The sequence below is a fragment of the Lycorma delicatula genome, chromosome 1, assembly GCF_047948215.1.
Source record: "Lycorma delicatula isolate Av1 chromosome 1, ASM4794821v1, whole genome shotgun sequence".
Lineage (NCBI taxonomy): Eukaryota > Metazoa > Arthropoda > Insecta > Hemiptera > Fulgoridae > Lycorma > Lycorma delicatula.
This window is the reverse complement of record NC_134455.1, coordinates 89,101,718-89,117,563: the sequence shown is the minus strand read 5'-3', so window position 1 is coordinate 89,117,563 and position 15,846 is coordinate 89,101,718. Positions and strand designations below refer to the sequence as shown.

General features: G+C 39.0%; 1 protein-coding gene across 1 annotated transcript in view; it reads right to left on the bottom strand.

Annotated features, from left to right (window-relative positions):
• Positions 1-15,846, bottom strand: part of Dhc98D (Dynein heavy chain at 89D) — a 392,049-nt gene that overhangs the window by 59,290 nt on the left and 316,913 nt on the right. Inside the window, exons 64-65 of the mRNA XM_075354119.1 lie at positions 6,659-6,836; positions 3,434-3,588 (exon numbers count right to left, since the gene is read on the bottom strand). Of these exons, the coding sequence (XP_075210234.1) occupies positions 3,434-3,588; positions 6,659-6,836 (333 nt within the window). The remainder of the gene's footprint in view (positions 1-3,433; positions 3,589-6,658; positions 6,837-15,846) is intronic.

The following is a 15,846-nucleotide window of genomic DNA, read 5'->3' as shown; positions in this document are numbered from 1 at the left end:
GATTGTCCAAGTTTCACTTCCATATAAAGCGACACTCCAAACATACACTTTCAAAAATCTTTTCCTGACATTTAAATTAATTTTTGATGTAAACAACTTATATTTCTTACTGAAGGCTCGTTTAGCTTGTGCTATTCGGCATTTTATATCGCTCCTGCTTCGTCCATCTTTAGTAATTCTACTTCCCAAATAACAAAATTCTTCTACCTCCATAATCTTTTCTCCTCCTATTTTCACATTCAGTGGTCCATCTTTGTTATTTCTACTACATTTCATTACTTTTGTTTTGTTCTTGTTTATTTTCATGCGATAGTTCTTGCGTAGGACTTCATCTATGCAGTTCATTGTTTCTTCTAAATCCTTTTTATTCTCGGCTAGAATTACTATATCATCAGCAAATCGTAGCATCTTTATCTTTTCACCTTGTACTGTTACTCCGAATCTAAATTGTTCTTTAACATCATTAACTGCTAGTTCCATGTACAGATTAAAAAGTAACGGAGATAGAGAACATCCTTGTCGGACTCCCTTTCTTATTATGGCTTCTTTCTTATGTTCTTCAATTGCTACTGTTGCTGTTTGGTTCCTGTACATGTTAGCAATTGTTCTTCTATCTCTGTATTTGAACCCTAATTTTTTTTAAATGCTGAACATTTTATTCCAGTCTACGTTATCGAATGCCTTTTCTAGGTCTATAAACGCCAAGTATGTTGGTTTGTTTTTCTTTAATCTTCCTTCTACTATTAATCTGAGGCCTAAAATTGCTTCCCTTGTCCCTATACTTTTCCTGAAACCAAATTGGTCTTCTCCTAACACTTCCTCCACTCTCCTCTCAATTCTTCTGTATAGAATTCTAGTTAAGATTTTTGATGCATGACTAGTTAAACTAATTGTTCTGTATTCTTCACATTTATCTGCCCCTGATTTCTTTGGTATCATTACTATAACACTTTTTTTGAAGTCTGACGGAAATTCCCCTTTTTCATAAATATTACACACCAGTTTGTATAATCTATCAATCGCCTCCTCCCCTGCACTGCGCAGTAATTCTACAGGTATTCCGTCTATTCCAGGAGCCTTTCTGCCATTTAAATCTTTTAATGCTCTCTTAAATTCAGATCTCAGTATTGTTTCTCCCATTTCATCCTCCTCAACTTCCTCTTCTTCCTCTATAAAACCATTTTCTAATTCATTTCCTCCGTATAACTCTTCAATATATTCCACCCATCTATCGACTTTACCTTTCGTATTATATATAGGTGTACCATCTTTGTTTAACACATTATTAGATTTTAATTTATGTACCCCAAAATTTTCCCTAACTTTCCTGTATGCTCCGTCTATTTTACCAATGTTCATTTCTCTTTCCACTTCTGAACACTTTTCTTTAATCCACTCTTCTTTCGCCAGTTTGCACTTCCTGTTTATAGCATTTCTTAATTGCCGATAGTTCCTTTTACTTTCTTCATCACTAGCATTCTTATATTTTCTACGTTCATCCATCAGCTGCAATATATCGTCTGAAACCCAAGGTTTTCTACCAGTTCTCTTTATTCCGCCTAAGTTCGCTTCTGCTGATTTAAGAATTTCCTTTTTAACATTCTCCCATTCTTCTTCTACATTTTCTATCTTATCTTTTTTACTCAGACCTCTTGCGATGTCCTCCTCAAAAATCTTCTTTACCTCCTCTTCCTCAAGCTTCTCTAAATTCCACCGATTCATCTGACACCTTTTCTTCAGGTTTTTAAACCCCAATCTACATTTCATTATCACCAAATTATGGTCGCTATCAATGTCTGCTCCAGGGTAAGTTTTGCAGTCCACGAGTTGATTTCTAAATCTTTGCTTAACCATGATATAATCTATCTGATACCTTGCAGTATCGCCTGGCTTTTTCCAAGTGTATATTCTTCTATTATGATTTTTAAATTGGGTGTTGGCAATTACTAAATTATACTTCGTGCAAAACTCTATAAGTCGGTCCCCTCTTTCATTCCTTTTGCCCAGCCCGTATTCACCCACTATATTTCCTTCCTTGCCTTTTCCAATGCTTGCATTCCAATCTCCAACTATTATTAAATTTTCATCTCCTTTTACGTGTTTAATTGCTTCATCAATCTCTTCGTATACACATTCTACCTCATCATCATCATGGGCGCTTGTAGGCATATAGACGTTAACAATCGTTGTCGGTTTAGGTTTTGAATTTATCCTTATTACAATGACTCTATCGCTATGCGTCTTGAAATACTCCACTCTCCTCCCTATTTTCTTGTTCATCACGAAACCTACTCCTGCCTGCCCATTATTTGACGCTGAGTTAATTACTCTAAAGTCACCCGACCAAAAGTCGCCTTCCTCTTCCCACCGAACCTCACTAATTCCTACTATATCCACGTTTACCCTATCCATTTCCCTTTTTAAATTCTCTAGCCTACCAACCTTTTTTAAGCTTCTAACATTCCACGCTCCGACTCGTAGAATGTTATTTTTTACTTTTCTGGTGACCCCTTCCTTAGTAGTCCCCACCCGGAGATCCGAACGGGGGACTATTTTACCTCCGGAATATTTTACCAAGGAAGGCGCCTCCATTATTGCTTTTGAAAATGCAGAGCCACATTTTCTTGGAAAAAAAAAAAACAGCTGTAGTTTTCCATTGCTTTCAGCTGCGCAGTACTCAGAGGACTGAGTGATGTTGATACGGCCGTTTAAGTCGTCCTGACTCACGCCCCTAACAACTACTGAAAGAGCTGCTGTCCTCTTTCAGGAATCATTCCTTAGTCTGGCTCTCAACAGATACCTCTCCGATATGGTTGCACCTTCGGTCCAGCTACTCTGTATCCCTGAGCACTCAAGCCCCCTCACCAACGGCAAGGTCTCATGATTCATAGAGGAGGGTTGTTTGTATAAAAAAAAAAAATAAATAAATAAATTTTAAATGGAATACTTGGAAAACTGTTTTAAATAATTTAATTTATTAAAAACAGTAAATTAATGCATAAAATGACCTTTCTCCTGCTATATGTAAAAATAGTTCTGTTGTCTTGTTTAGTGGAAGTAAATACTGTTAATTTTAAGGAACTAATGATTATTCTGTTTTTGTTTTTCAAAGGTTGCATTGTACATTCAAAAATATAAACACAGAAATGTTAAAAATCAGCCTATAATAATTAATTTTTATGAATAATATACTATGATCTAACAGCCTATTTTTGTATTCTCGAACTTGTCCCACTTTTTTGAAGGAGTCTGAAGAAGTACTACTGTTATTAAAATACATTTGTACATAATGTTATTACATAATAACTACTAATCTTATATGTTAACTTTAAAAATGGATATCCAATATTAGACATAGAACTAAATATTTAACTGTAAAGCAGCATCTCATCAAAAAATTAATATTTATACACATGCCAACTTATTTACTTACCGACATTGTAACAGAGTAATTAATTACAACACCTTTACTAAAAACAGCTGCATTTAATGGTGGATTTGGAAGTTTTGTAGTTAAATACATTCTGAAGTTTGGATCATAATCAACTTCTTTATCACCAACTTCAATAAATGTCCTACCACTTTGAACTGCAAAAATAAGTTTGTTATTACACCATATTTCTATAAAAATAAAAAAATAATAATTATATGGTAATAAAGAGATAATACATTTGTACATTTATTAAAAGTTTCTTCTTAATCTACATTTTTTATCTGCTATTATTTTTTCAGTTGTTCTTTTTTCTATTAATGCATACTTTTTTGTCTTTTACTGAATCATAATAATTATCATTTACTCTAGACAGAGTATATATATGCATTGCTTTAAAAAAAAAGAAGGATTTATTATTTTACATCCTAGGTTACTAGGATACAATCTAAAATGGCTTTTTAATGAGCAAAAATACCAGAGTTGAAAGGAATACCTCTCATATTACTTTTTGTAAAAGTAATGAATTTAATATAAAAAACATCGTTGTTAAGAACAGACTGAAGGTATGACTTGGGAGATCTATATAACGTCTGTATTTCATTGAATTTGATGTGCTGGAGAAGAGCGTAACTGATTCAGAGATGAAGGCGATGAAAAATATTTTTTATTTCCAAATTTTCCTAGTTAGACCAGAAATGGAATGTTGATTATACTTATGAATGGCAATGCCATTGGCCAGTATTTTCTAATGCTATCTTGCCTACAACGGTATAGTTAAGGTACCTAATAGATAGAGAGCTAAATTTGAAAATAAAACCATTACCTTGTAAAGTAATTTTTTAAGATACTGTATATAAAATTGTAATATCTTTATACAGTACATAAATAAATAATATTATTATTGACATAAATAAATTCATATATCTTTAGTGACTTACTCAAAAACATTTTGTAGTCTATTGAAGAAGGGCGTATCATTATTCTTTAAGAATAAATTTTTAGCATAGGTTTCACATTCATAAATACAAACACAAAATTAGAATTTTTAATTTGCTAAATATCTGCCATTCATATTAGTGAGTATATCTGTGAAAAAATACTGGTTGCTCATTTTTGTATCTCAAAAATTTGTTCTGACATTTTGAGGAAGGCTCAAGTGATGATTTATTTCAAACTAGAATATACACTGGCATAACAAACATTTAATAGTGATGAATTGATTAGTGTAATAAAAATGAATTGATAAGGGAAATAAAAATGAGAAGTCATCTATTATTTGAAACTTGTCAGAAAAGTTTGGCAACATCATATCCGTAGGCAGGAAGTCAAGGTAAAGAACTAAAATTCTCCGTATGAATTTTCTCTCTTCTAACAGTTTATTTGAAACAATTTATTCCTCCAGAAAAAAAAAACTTTAATGATAACTTTTATAAAATAGCATATTTATCTATTTAAAATAACGGCAAAGACAAGAGTTTGACTCCAAGTCTTTCTCGGTCAAATAAAAACAAAAATATTATGTTTGAAAGATGAACTGTATGGTTGCTGATAAAGCTGTTTTTTTAAACTAATGAGTTCTTACAGGTAGACATAAATATTTAATTTTAGATTTAATATATTTAATTTTCTGAAGTATGTCTTAATTGAATCGGTAACAACTGACTACCTATGCTGCATTACACAATATAAAATCACAAAAGTTGTTTTATTTACATTTCATAAAATATGGCTTATGTAGAATTTACAAACTCATTTTGATGTATACATTTTATCTTTACATATGAGCATTCATAAAATTTAATGTACAATATTGAAAAAAAGTGTAATTTTTAAACAGTTATTTTGTTTTACTATAAAACATAACTCTCGTACAATTAAGATTATTTATTTTGATGTATTATAAATGCATCTTGTTTCTGTGTTCCATAAATTTATTATTTTTTTAAAATATTCAATAATTCATTATCATGCTGACTACTGTATTGATAAAAATTAATAATTACATATACATTCATAATACAGTTCAAATTTTCAAAACAGAAAATTTTGAATAAAATGACAAATCATTAAATGAATATGTTTTAATGTAGTTATAGAATTCAATACCAACTGATGCAGGATACTATAAAAATTGATTATTGGAAATTAATATGTTAAGTTTATCTTACCTAATTACAGTGTTTTGGTAGTTTTATATTACACACACACACACGCGCGCGCACACACACACACACACACACACACACACACACACACACACACACACACACACACACACACACACACACACACACACATGCGTGCACGCATGCGCTTATACTTTATATAGATCACATCAGGTATGTTTAATACAGTGTATTAATATTACATTTTACTTTTGTGATTTCTGTAATGTATTATATCTATCAATCAGAATAAAACATTTATTTATAGATGTAACAAAATAATTTTCAAATTGCATCTTAGCAGCAGACTATGATTATTTACAAAAAATAATTTTTTCACTTAGTGCTTTTTATCTTGTTCCGCTACATTTAATACTTTCATATAAATCTCTGCTTCAGCAAAACATTATATGGAAACTTAGATTAAAAACATAGTTAAAATAGTATAATATAGATATTTAACATTATTTCAGTGATATGTCTATAATAGTGACTTAAGACACTGATGCACAGATTGCTATGTACAAATTGATTATCTGTCCCTTAAATAAGAATGTTGTATTTCTAAAATAATTATTTAAAAGCAACAAGAATAAAGTTAAATTTTTCATTTTATATTATTTTTTTTTAATATTATAACTAACAGGGATACGCTGTATCTTTATCTTGTTCCTTTCTAAGTTCCAAGTTTCAAGGTTTTCTATTTCTTGAGGTTGCAAGCTTTTTATACAGTTACATGATTCTTATACAAAATCTAATTTGAAGAAAAAGTATGGAATCTTAGAATCTGAAACATTTTGCTCTTTACATTATCAAGCAGTTTTGTATTATTCATTAAGATTTAAATTTCATTACGTATTGAAATACATTTTTTTTCCATTTAGGTAGATTAACCTAGATAGCACTTTGCCAGTTTTATGTAGCCTTAAACAGTTAACAATAATAATTTAGATCATGCCTATAATAATAATTTTCAATACTTAAAAAGATGCGGAATATTATAAAGATAGATTAAAAACCAATTAATTTATATTAATAAAAAAATATTTTAAAAACTAACCTTTAATGTTTTTTTCTAATGCATTATCAATAACAGGGTCAACATATTCAATATCTTGAAACAGAATTGGTGACCCATATTTTATGGCCATTTCAACAAACTTTAGAAAATCTGCATCATTAAATGATAGTATTTTTAAATTATTCTTTTCTTCACTCTTTTTTATCCAGTTAAGTGCCTAAAAAATATAACAGCAATATTTACTTTGATATAGTTTAATGCTGTAACAAGTATTATAAGAAAAAAATTACAACTTTGAAGGTGTGTTGAAGTTTATTCGGTTGTTGAAGAATTCGTCTGCAGGGACATTTACAGCAAAATTAAACAATTATAAGGAAAACATTTCCTATGTAAGAAATTTAGGATCTCTTTTAGGAATAAGGTTATAATTCAAAGTGTATCACATCAAGATACATTACTTTCGTAAAATCATCACTTTGATTCAATGTGAGAAAAGTTGGTGGTAAGGTAGACATCCCACCTGTAAATGAGTTCTTGCCATACACGATACATCATATTTAGTGTTACTTCTGCAACTAATGGCAGTGATTCAATTTTTGAGTTCAGCAAGATATAACGACAAAACAAACACTTAAACATAATTAAATAAAAAAAATTCAAAAGGCATCAAAATTCAGGGCCTAGGTAGCCACGCAGTTGGATCAGCTAAACCAATTCACCAATCTGGAGTTGCAACAGTTATCTAAGAGACTAAGACTTTTGAGCAGTAGTATGGGGTGCACTGTCCAGCGGGAAATAAAAGCCTTCTTGGTCAACTATAAAATGAGAAAATTTTATGGTGTATCCAGGAACACAATACCATTTATGTATTCTTAATGAGAGGAGTATATTATGAACTTTAGCTTTGCTAATAGCATAAAAGACATTGTTCATCTTTGGGGTATGAAAAACATGCTTCAGTTTCATGTTGCTTTTTGCTGTCCCACATTCTGATTTATCAGTGTTCATGTTTAAGTTTATTCTGTTTATCACAGTACATGAGCAACTTTTGTCTTCATCAGTAATTTCTTGAACAACGCTACATCCATAAGATTTTAAGTTAAAAGACTTATGTAATGTATGCAAAGTATTCATTTTTGAATGCTTCTAAAAGAAGTATGTCATACTGATTTTTGAACAATATAAGGGTTATTCAAATTAAACCAGAATTTTGCTAAGCAGACTGCGTAACAGTCTGCTTTAGCATAATGGTGGGGTCTTCGTTCACCAATCGCATAGTGGTGGGGCACCACTATGCGATTGGTGAACGAAGGCTGAAAGCAAGCCTCTTTTGCTGCACTATCAGCGTGCTCGTTGCTTGAAATTTCAATGTGGCTGAGCGGAAGCTCACAGTTGTGTTACGTTAGATTATTTGCAAAATAACACACTGAATCTTACAGACAACAGGGTGTTTGAAGTACATGTCACTCTATGACATGAGCACTCATGGAATTTGAGCAACAAGATAACCAGATTTGTGTTCTTTATGACATTATGGTCTCTGTTTATGTCATAAAGACATAAACAGAGACCAAATCAGTAATTAACAAGAAAATGCCACCAAGGGGTAAAATAACATGAGCAACAACTGGAGGTAATCATATATTTACAGCTGAGAAAAGGTGCTGAATTCTGACTTGGGAGGACCGACCACTGAGGAAACCCCTGATAAATGCGAGGAGATACTTTGTACATCCCATTCATTAAAAATATTTTGGATTCCTCTCTTCCATACTGTGTCGTATGCCTTTTGCAAATCAGAAAATACAGCAACCAGGCGTTGGCAAAATAAAAAGGCATTCTGAAATAACAGCTTCCAGGGCAACTACATGATCAATAGATGATCTACCATCGTGGAAACTGCATTGTTCTGGGGCGACGGGCGTTTCTCTCAAGGTACCACACTAGACGACGGTTTACCATCCGTTCCATCACCTAGCCCAGGGTACTGGTTAAGGAGATAGGATGACAACTTGTGGAGCATAATTTACTTTTACCAGGTTTCAGAATGGGGACCACCAGTGCCAAGAATCTGTAAACACCTGGTCAGAGAATATCCAGTTATAGATACATAAAATAAGTCATTGTGCACTATCTGGGAGTTGTGATAACATATTGATCTGATAGTATCATTTCCAGAAGAAGTGTCACAAGAATTATTTAAGGCATACCTTAGCTCATTATAAGAAACACATGTGTTTAATTCATTTTGTGACTCTCCAATCACCAACAGGATATTTTCTACCTGCAACTTATATTTCATGAACTCAGGACAGTAAGATGATGTAAGTGAAACTGCCATGAACGACCTTCCGAGTCACCTTGGCTTTCCAGATGTTAAAGGGATGAATTCAATTGCGCTAAAGAGAATTTGGTGTGTAAACTTGGCAAGTTGGTGGATCGCACCACCGCTCTTGTCATACTGGCCGAAGAATTCCTTGTACCTGATCTAGTCCGCTTTCTGAACCACCCACCGGCGTAGCTGACTAAGGCAAATCATCACTATTACCAACAGATATTACAACCGGTCTATGAGTGCTTCCAAAAATGTTTTTTTGGTAATGCAAGAGGCAAGACGTGGAAGTAAAGCTGCTGAGCATAAGGTCAGTTCGATGCACAAAAATGTACCTGATGAAGATGACAAACGTGTACGATGTAAGCAGAGATCAAAGTTTTTCCTCAGTTGATAAACTATATTGCCACGGGGAGAACATAATGATGACTCACAAGAATGGTGATGGGCGTTGGAATCGCCAGTTATTACGCAGGGTAAAGGAATTTGAGAAAACAGACTGGACCAATCATCCTCACTGATATCAGAATTTGGAGGAAGATATAAGTTGCAGATATTCATTCCGAATGGCACCAGCAGATATTCATTTTGAATGTCTGCTGGTGCCAATATTTCACTGAGACTGCAGGGATGTTTGTCACTAGCGCAACACGGGTGACTATTACGACTTTCTTCAGCAAAATAGCCACACCCTCAAGGCCTCTGCCCCCAGGTTGACAGTCACATCTTTCGTGGACGTATCTGCAAAAGGACACGTCATCCTGGGAACAGAGGTGAGTCTCCTAAAGACACAGCATCAGAGGATTTTCTTCCTTTATTAGTGTTTCAATATTCTCACGGTGACATAGCTTCTCGGCGTCTGGCCCTGTACTGTAAACTTGCGATTTGCATTACCGGCTGCGATTTTCTGCAAGGACAGTGTTCTACGTACACGTCGTCGGGATTGTACAACGATCGGTGGCAGTTAGTCAACCTGCGTTGCTACGAAGTATTTTACGGAACAGTGGCGTAGTGTGTTGCAGGAGGGCACCGTCGGCTAAATAAGAACGTTTTCTTTGTGTGTTGGTGTCCCCAATTCGTAGTTCGTGAGGACAATAAACTTTCTGGATCCTCTGGCAGGTTCGGGAAGCGATGTCACTCGCACCTCGCCAGTGGTTTGACTTGGAGCTTTTAACTTTTGACGTTTCGAGCGGGGTTACGTGAGAACGGTGGCCTTACTCGGAAAAGAAATTGTTAAACGCTCACCTGCCTTGAGTTAAGTGTTAGTTTCTTTCAGGCTGTGGACGTAGTGCCTGGCGTCCCAGTCGGTGATATTTGCTTAAGCTGCGATGGAACAATCCGGAGGAGATTGCTTGGAGAACTTGGTTGGTTATGCCAAGGACTTGGTGGCTGTTGCCCCCTTCAGCCGATAAGGTCAATCGGCAGGTCTCCGCAGAAGCCTCGGTCCTCCGCAAAGGAGGTCTCGAGGTTTCCACAGGGAAGGTGCTGTGCCATCGTGAAGGGGATTGCACAAAAAATCCGGCCGAAAACTCTGTCACGAGTTGTGCGGGGAAGGCCGCGACCGGAACTGACCAAGGAGTGCGTGGCAAGGAGGGGAGAGCCAAGCCCGAAGGGCGGCTCCCCACGAAGTCACGGGAAGTGGAGGATGGTAGTGCAGTGATCGGCCCTAGGCGGGAGGTCTTGGGAGGTAAGCTGAGAAGCAGGTGAACTCCGGGTCCGAGGGTTTAGGGCGGATCAAGGAAATGCGGTTGGAGTGGACCAAAATCTCCTCAAAAAAGGAGTCGAGAGTGTCCTTGGAGATTCGGCAGCTTGTCGACTTCTATTTGAGTCAATGGGCATTGTTGGTCACGGGTGTGCCATTAAAATGTGAGAGACTCCAAGGTGCCAACCTTGCCTTGGACTCGGTCGTTTCACGACTGTCCGGCAAGGTGGAACAAATTTTGGAGGGAGTCAAAGGCTTCAAGCCAGTCAACGTCTATAAAACGGATGGAGCAGAAGGTTAAAAAAGCCTGTCTCCTTCAACGCAGTGGCTGCCGCGCCTGTGCCTAAGTGGCAGCCACCCCTGCCAGTTCACTTCGGCTAAAATTAAGCGGGCTACCGTTAAGGTGGTTCCGCTAAAACCTGGTCCGGGGGCTTTGTCGTTAGCGACGGAGCTAACCCTGAAGAAGGTTCTGGACCCGCGGAGGGAAAAGATCCAAGTCTCCCGGGTCACTAAAACAAGGACCACAGTGCCATCTTGGAAGTCATAAGTGAGCGGCAGGCGAAGCAGCTGCTAAAGGCCGAAGTTCTGACAAGGAACGGGCTGAAGGCTCAGTTGCTGGCCGAGCGAAGGCCGCAGATATTGGTATATGATATGCCAAGGGTGACAAGGGTGGAGGAGCCAGAAATCCTCAGGGCAGTGCACGGGCAAAATCCTACATTAGATATGTCCGTCGAGAATTTCCTTCAAGAAACCAAGGTGGTCAGGCAGCTGGGGAGGAAGGAAGCCCCAAAGAGTCACTGGGTGTTACAGACTCGCCAAAGATCCGGCAGGTTTTGGTGGCCGGTGGATGTTTGTTTTTCGGGTGGATTTCATGTAGGGTCGTCGACCATATAGAGGTCGCCCGATGCTACAAGTGTCAGGGCTTTGGTCACACCTCTCTCCGCTGCAGAGCGTAGTCGGAAATGTGTGGTAACTGTGCTCTTCCGGGGCGCAGGGCAGCCAATTGCCCTGCCAAGTCTGCGCCTGCTAAGTGCCCGGCTGTACCTTGGTGAAAGGCAGCGATGCTGGACACCGGGTCCTTGTAGTGTAGGCAATGCAAGGCGTATGATATTGCACAGGCGAGAGCTATAAAAAAAACATAGCTTATGGCGACGCCTGAATTGGGGAAAGCCTTTTAGGACAGACTTCATCATGTTGAACGCTTGCGGCCGGCGCAGTTTGAATCTGCATCATCTGCGTCATGACCGCTGCTTCCGGGGAGTCGTCTATTTAGTAAATGATCCAGTCCTTATTACTGCCGACGTTAATGCGAAGTCGCTTTTCTGGGATAGTGGGATCACTGATCACGATGGTGCCTATTTGACAGTTTCATCGTGCAGCACAATTTTGAGGTCTTTAATTTTGCAGACCAGTTGGCCACTTACGTCGGTTTGGTTAACGGAGGAAGGGTCTTTTCAGGTACAAATATTGACATTGACGGCAAGACCTTGACGGCCTGCCATTAGTGTCCTGGCAAAAAATTTCATTTCTGCGGTGGTGGCGGCGGCTGAAGCCGCCATTCCTAGAGGCACTGACCGGGAACTTATATCTGGTTGGTGGTCTCAGAATCTGACAGCAATGAAGCAGTCTGTGAACCGACTCAGAAGGACTGCGCAACGAGAGGGTGATCCTGATCGGCGTGCGGTCCTAACTGCAAATTACCGCAGAGCGAGGGTTAGGTAGTTTCATAGCATTAGGTACTTTCCTCCAAGCTTAATTCCTGGCGCTCCTTCGTTCAGGAGCAAGGGAATAGAGACCCTTGGGGCTTTGTGTATAGATCCCTTGGACATAAGCATAGGAAAGATGTCCTCTTGTCAGCCTTATCAACCCGCGAGGGTGTGGTAATTGATAAGGACCGCGTCCTTAACATTTTGCTTAAAGATTTGCTCCCGGATGACATTATGGTGGGTGAGGTTTCATACCACCGGCGTGTCAGGCGGCAAGTTGCGATTTTTGAGGCCGACTTATAATCTTCTGAGATCGCTGAGGTGGAAGTGCGCCAGGTGATCTGTAGTATGGCACGGCACAACACCCCCGGATAGATATGATTGTATCAGAGTGGAACTCCTCGTCCGAGTGCTTCCAGTAGTCCATTGTCCTCTAACTAGGATATATAATAGGTTGCTCTTCGCCGGCCACTTTCCGTCGTGTTGGAGCGTGGAAACTTGGTGTTGTTGTTCAAAGATGGTGACAAAGATCCTACTGTTAGTTCTTCTTACCGTCCAATAACGTTCTTACCCGTGATTGGCAAGGTTTTTGAGAAGGTCCTATATTTATGTATTAAGTTAGATTGACCACTGATCATTCGCTAATGGACAACCAGTATGGTTTCCAACCGGGCAAGAGCACTGATGATGCCATACTAAAGGTGGTGGATATAGCTTTCTCTAGTCCACGTGTAAATATGTATTAGAAATTTTTCTGAACATATTCGGGGCATTTAAAAACGTATGTTTTTAACTGCCCCAGGAGGACCATAAGTGGGATAATCCTAGGGACCAGCGGTTCTCTCTCGCTCAATTGATGAGATGATTCAGCGCATCAACAGTGGACCTCCCCTTCACAAATCCAAACTGCCTATGGGAGAGTCCACCATTCGCCTCAACCTCCGACCACAGTCTGTCCACAAGTAGCCTCTCGTATAATTTTCCGGCAGTGTTCAGCAGGCTAATAAGGCGATATACTACCTCATCTTGATTCTCGTCTCGTTTTTTGGGTATTAAGACCACTCTGATTTCCTTCCAGCAGCTAGGGAATTGAGCACCTTCCGTGGTGTAATTTATTGCATCCAATATGTGCCATGGGTGCCATTTGATCATCATCTTTACTATCGCCCCGGGTACCTAATGCGGACCGGGGTTCTTGTTTGGATGTAGCTTGGCAGCAGCAATGTTAAGCTTATCTAGTGTGAACCTAGAACTAAGTTCAGTCTTCATTTTCCTCCATTCCGTTTCAACAGGGAAATCTCTGAAACTACTCTACGCGCATTCTCACCAAATATAGGCGCGGCTGATCGCCCAAATCTATCCATAACCGCTTTACAGGCAGTACCCCAAGGGTCCACATCTAATTCGGTTATTAGCTGCTCCTCCTAGCAGCAAGCGTAGCTGCCCTCTTGTCAGCAATGTCAGACAACCACCAAAACACCCGCCGTTTACCCGAATCCTTTTGTGCTCCTTCCCGGCGACAATCTTCACTTAATGTCTCGGACAATCTTTCTGCCGTTATTGGAGTAGCCGAGTCCATCCTTCCAGCAACACTATCTACTACTGTTTTTAACTGCCTCTCCCCAAGCCTTCAGCGTGGGATATGTCTGATTTCAGGCTGTACATTTTCCACATGGAACGTTACAGCGAGATGGTCTGTGGCTAGCTCCTACTGCCGTACCCTCCAGTCTCACATAGTAACAGCAATTCCTTCAGAGATGGCTGTAATGTCCACTATGGATGCTTTACCTCTGCCAAAGTAAGTGTGGGTGTATCCCCTATTACACACCACGAATCCAGTAGCCCAAACATTGCTGCCAATGCATACCCTTGTGCAGAAGAAATCCTTCACCTACCTCACAACTCTCTGCGTTGAAATCACCTGTCAAGATGATACTTTTTCGATAGTCTTCGAGTTCATCGATAAATTCGCCGAATCTTTCATCATCGGAATTAGGTGATATATAACCCACAATCAACACACGGTCCGTTAACTCAGTGGCTACGAACCCATTTACTCTCTTCAGACGGATTTGCGCATAACGGCTGGACACACTTAGAATTGGAGAGTCTGCACGACGGTCTGCGTCCCACGTATGTGCGGCCACTCTACGCATATTAGGCTCCACCACCACTAGAAAGTCTACATCCTCATCTATGACCATTCGCCATATTAGGTCATGCGCCAAGGGGCTTCTGTTGGCATTAATCTGCATTATCTTCATTGTCTGGTTTTCTTGCAGGCCCCACTGTCCATCCGATGGCCCAATTCATTACACCTAGCACACTTAGAGAATTCTGTGTATTCCCTTTTCTTGGGCCCAGAATCTCCACAGTTATAACCACTGTTCGTCCAGTCTGGTCCTTGCACTCTGAGAAGACGTGTCCCCTCTCCCAGCATCTAAAGCAATGCCTGTCTGGTCTGATGTAGGCTCTACAAAGAACCCAACCCACTCTTACACGAGCCTGGATCAGTTTCATAGTTGCCCTGTGACTGGTTATTATCGACGCATTTTGCGTTAACCCGAAAGGAGGACGAATAGAGGATACCTTTAAACTCGTCTTTAATTACCTGCGCGACCGTGTCCCTAACCTCAGTTTCAGTAGTATCCCCATCAAAATCCTTCTAATGGACTACAGTTCTTTGGCTGCCCCTCAGTTTATAATCCACTTGGAGGTCAGCCACACGATCTCTTAACACCGTTTTTAATCCTTCAGTGCCACCGTGCACTTAACCCTTATACAGAGTTCTTCGTTCGTACTCTTACCTAAGGACAGAACCTCTCCTGCCGCATCCCTCGTAACGGACTGTTTTATCGTGCGCAGTAGATCTGCGTACGTCTTGCCAAAAGATTTCACAACCAGAATATTACTATCTTCGGCAGCTGGCGTAGCTAGTTTGGCTTCCCTTGAGTTCTCTACTGTGGGTTTTACAGCCACCAGCAGGACTATCATTTTTATTTTGTTAATTTTACCGTTCATAATATAAACCAACAGTCTCCGAACTGCCGTACCCAGCTTGCTCAGGCAACACTACGTAAGCAATGCCAATGCTTCTAAAATCTTTCTCAGCGACGTCAGTATTGTGAGAATTGTCTTTCCCTTTTGTAGCGTCAAAGAAGACTTTGTATTTTCCTTTCAAGACACTTGAATCACTTTTTCCAAGATGCTAGATTCCTCTTTGATTATGTCTCCTGATTTGAGTTCTGTAGCCTGTGCATTCGCTGAGATAGATTCCTACCGTTTCTCAAGTTCCTTGAATTGACAGTTATCGTCCTCTGCCTTCGACACACTTGGTACCAGCATCACATGCTACGTACAGATTACTTATCAAATACTGTCGGGTTTTTCTGGGTTTGCCCAGGTGCCCAGAGAACATCGTTTGAGAGAATCATTATGTAGAACCATTCACCCATCAGTAAGATAATTTCCACCTTGGGTTACACTT